The sequence below is a fragment of the Cibotium barometz genome, chromosome 12, assembly GCF_041138505.1.
Source record: "Cibotium barometz isolate CiBa-2024 chromosome 12, ASM4113850v1, whole genome shotgun sequence".
Classification (NCBI taxonomy): Eukaryota; Viridiplantae; Streptophyta; class Polypodiopsida; order Cyatheales; family Cibotiaceae; genus Cibotium; species Cibotium barometz.
Window position 1 is genome coordinate 44,124,909 of NC_141057.1, and position 3,287 is coordinate 44,128,195.

The 3,287-nt window shown below is 49.5% G+C and overlaps 1 protein-coding gene across 1 annotated transcript; it reads left to right on the forward strand.

Moving 5' to 3' along the window:
* Positions 1 to 1,188: 1,188 nt before the first annotated feature.
* On the forward strand, positions 1,189 to 3,061 carry LOC147633457 (3-oxoglutarate synthase-like). The gene is made up of 2 exons (XM_086806534.1): positions 1,189 to 1,695; positions 1,850 to 3,061. Exons 1-2 carry the CDS (start codon positions 1,335 to 1,337, stop codon positions 2,830 to 2,832), a joined length of 1,344 nt encoding a protein of 447 aa, XP_086662660.1. The 5' UTR covers positions 1,189 to 1,334; the 3' UTR covers positions 2,833 to 3,061.
* Positions 3,062 to 3,287: the final 226 nt, after the last annotated feature.

Sequence of the window (3,287 nt, forward strand, 5' to 3'; positions counted from 1 at the left end):
AAAAGCCTTGATTTGGAGCAATTCCAAAAAGCAAAAGAACCAGTGACCATCGCATGCAGCAAAGGACACCAAACCCAAGGATATGATTCGCATGAAGAACATCTTGGCAGAGAACGAGATGCAGATTCTGAAGACAGCATCAACAAAATTGAAGATGTTACAGGTGATGAGCAGGCGGCATGCAGAGCTGACAAAGGGATCCATTATCGTGAAGCAGACTCAGATGAATATCAAAGCATCAAAGCCATGCATCTTGACAACGATAATTTTGTGGTGGCGGATTCAGTTGTGGACAACATCAGCTATCACACTCAATCTTCAGGAGACAATCAATTTGCAAAGGATGTAATCATGCAGATGCTAAAGTTGATGCTATCGTTGCTGCAGATAGGGAGCATGATCTTGCATATTGCAGATGATTGTTCATATGCAAAGAATGTTGCTCAACCAAAGTTGGCTAAATTTGACTCTGGGAAACATAACTCTGTCCATTTCTTTCGCTTGAGGGGGAGAAAGTGGATTCAAGCTCTAGAATTGAAAATATTGGACGATACCGGAGTCATCATAAGAAAACTAAACACAAAATTGATTATGCTGCTAATAATCCATGCTCAACTGGATCCTGGATAGATTTGCATTGCATATTTGTATATACATTATAGCATATAGAATAACTTTGCGAAGCATCACAAAAGGGGATGCATCTCTTATTTTTCTTTGCACAATAACAGTCAAGCATCCTCACTCTATTACTCATAAGACTTTTCGTCTTAAGGGGGAGTGTAGGAATTAAGACGCAAAGTCTTAATGATTTACACACACTTACGGTGTGATGCCAATCGGCACAACCGTTATCAACCGTCATGCACAACCGTTATCAACCGTCATGGGCACATCTATGTAATCGAGCAATCATCAATGAATATACAATAGATTCTACTCGTATGCGCACAACTCTGTGTTTTCTACATGAGGTGCCAACGAGAGGCATTGCACCATGTGAAGAGCCTCTATGTCTTGTTGCAAGTTGAAAGACCAAGTCAAATGTACTACGTAAGTTTTGATGGGAAGATTGCAAGCCCCAAAAAAAAAAAATTGTAAGGTTTAACGTAACCACTGACGCGGACTCATATATGCAAATTCATGAGTTGACTGAGTCGAAGCGTCCGGCCTATATATGCAAAACACGTCGCCTTGCACTTCAACAGTAGACGCTTTCTAGGTCTCCCTGTGCTTGATTAGTTGTTCTCTCTCGTGTTGCTTTGAGTAGCGAGAGTGCTTCCTAGGTCTCTCTGTGTTTGATTTGTTGTTCAGCTCTAAGTCAGCCAGCCAAGATGTTTCTGGAGGTGGAGGTTGCCGCCCAGGGGAGGCGCGAGTGGGTTCCCGCTGAGTCCGTCCCAGGCACCCCCCGCCCTTCCTGTCCGACCTGGATCGAGCAGCCATCCCCCCGAGTGCCCCTGCCCCAGGGCCCGACCTGGGTAGAGCCCCCTTCTCCCCGCCTCACGGGCGCCGCTGCCGAATCCCAGCGCCCGCCCAACGAATTCCCTCCGCCCGAGAAGTCCCGCGCCTGCGTCCTAGCCATGGGCCGCGCCACCCCGCCCAACCAGATCGACCAGGCCACATACACCGACTGGTACTTCAACGTCACCAACTGCAGCGACAAGGTGGAGCTCAAGCAGAAGATGCAGCGCATCTGTAAGTCATCTTTGTGTGTGCGTGTGCGTGCTGCCATTCCTATAGGAGGGATCTGCTTGTGTGCTTGCTGCCTTCTTACCTTACGGTGCTACTAGCCTCTTTTGACCTCCTTCAATTTTGGTCCCTCATTCTTCTTCATGTTTCGATTTTGCAGGTGATCGCTCTGGTATCCAGAACAGGTACTCCATCCTCACAGAGGAGTTTTTGAAGGAGCATCCCGAGTTCTACACTCCTGGGGAGCCCAGTTTGGAGCAGAGGAACGCCATCTTTGCCCAGGAGGTACCCAAGCTCGCTCACGAGGCGGCCGTCCAGGCCATCAACGAATGGGGCCGCCCTGCGTCTGAAATCACCCACCTGGTGGTAGCCACTCTCACAGGGGTGGCCATTCCAGGGGCGGATGTGATGCTGACCAAGTCGCTGGGTCTGAGGCCCGACGTGAACAGAGTGATGCTGTACATGCTGGGATGCTATGCGGGGGTCACTGCTCTGCGCGTTGCCAAAGATCTGGCTGAGAACAACCCATCCTCTCGCATTCTGATCTGCTGCAGCGAGCTTGCAGCTCCCACTTTCCGAGCCCCGAACGAGAAGTTCCCATACGATCTCGTGGGCACCGCCCTGTTTGGCGACGGTGCGTCCGGCGTGATCGTGGGGGCCCAACCTCAGCCCAGGATCGAGCGCCCGCTGTATGAAATCGACTGGGTAGGGGAGGTTCTGGCGCCTGATTCGGAGAAGATCATAGAGGGCACCTTGAAGCTGGAGGGCCTGCAGTTCTACCTGGACAGGACCCTGCCCAGCTTGGTGTCCAAGCATGTGGGATCATTCTGTAGGACGGCGCTGGACAATGCGCCGAGCAAGCCGGATTTCAACGACATCTTCTGGGCGGTACACTCAGGAGGGCCGGCCATCCTGAACGCGGTGGAGGAGGCGCTGCAGCTGCAACCGGAGAAGCTGGCGGCGAGCCGCCACATTCTGAAGCACTATGGCAACATATCTGCATCGACGGTGTTGTTCGTGCTGGACGAGCTTCGAAGGGCGGACTCGCCCGCAGATAGCCAGGACAGCTGCGAATGGGGTATCGCTGTCGCGTTCGGGCCGGGGGTCACAATCGAAGGAGCCCTCCTCAAGCGGTGCAAGTGATTCTCGAAGGTTTTAATAAGGAGGGCTTATGGTACCATCATCCAAATCTCTGATTTCTGAATTATAAACTATTTCGGATCGCTTTTCTCGTCAGCTTTAAAAAAAAAGTAATAGTTGGCTTTTCCGCTCGGGCTGTCCATTTCAAATTGTTCTCAAAACTACTATTAATTAATGACTATTATCGACATAAACTTCCTTTTTTAATAAATTCTTTGTTACAAACCCCGTTTCTCTTCGTTTTGGCGAGACTCGAGAGCTTTAAGGCTCTAGCCTCTAATGTAGACCTTGCCAAATATGCTACTTTCTTGATAGACACTAAGCCTTATTTTTGCATCTTCCTCATGCATGTCATTTTGCAACATAGTACATGAGGAACTTCACTCCCTCTTGCATATCTTTCTCTGATGTCTTCTTTGTTCACATGTATAATTAAGCTAGGCTTCCAATTACATCTC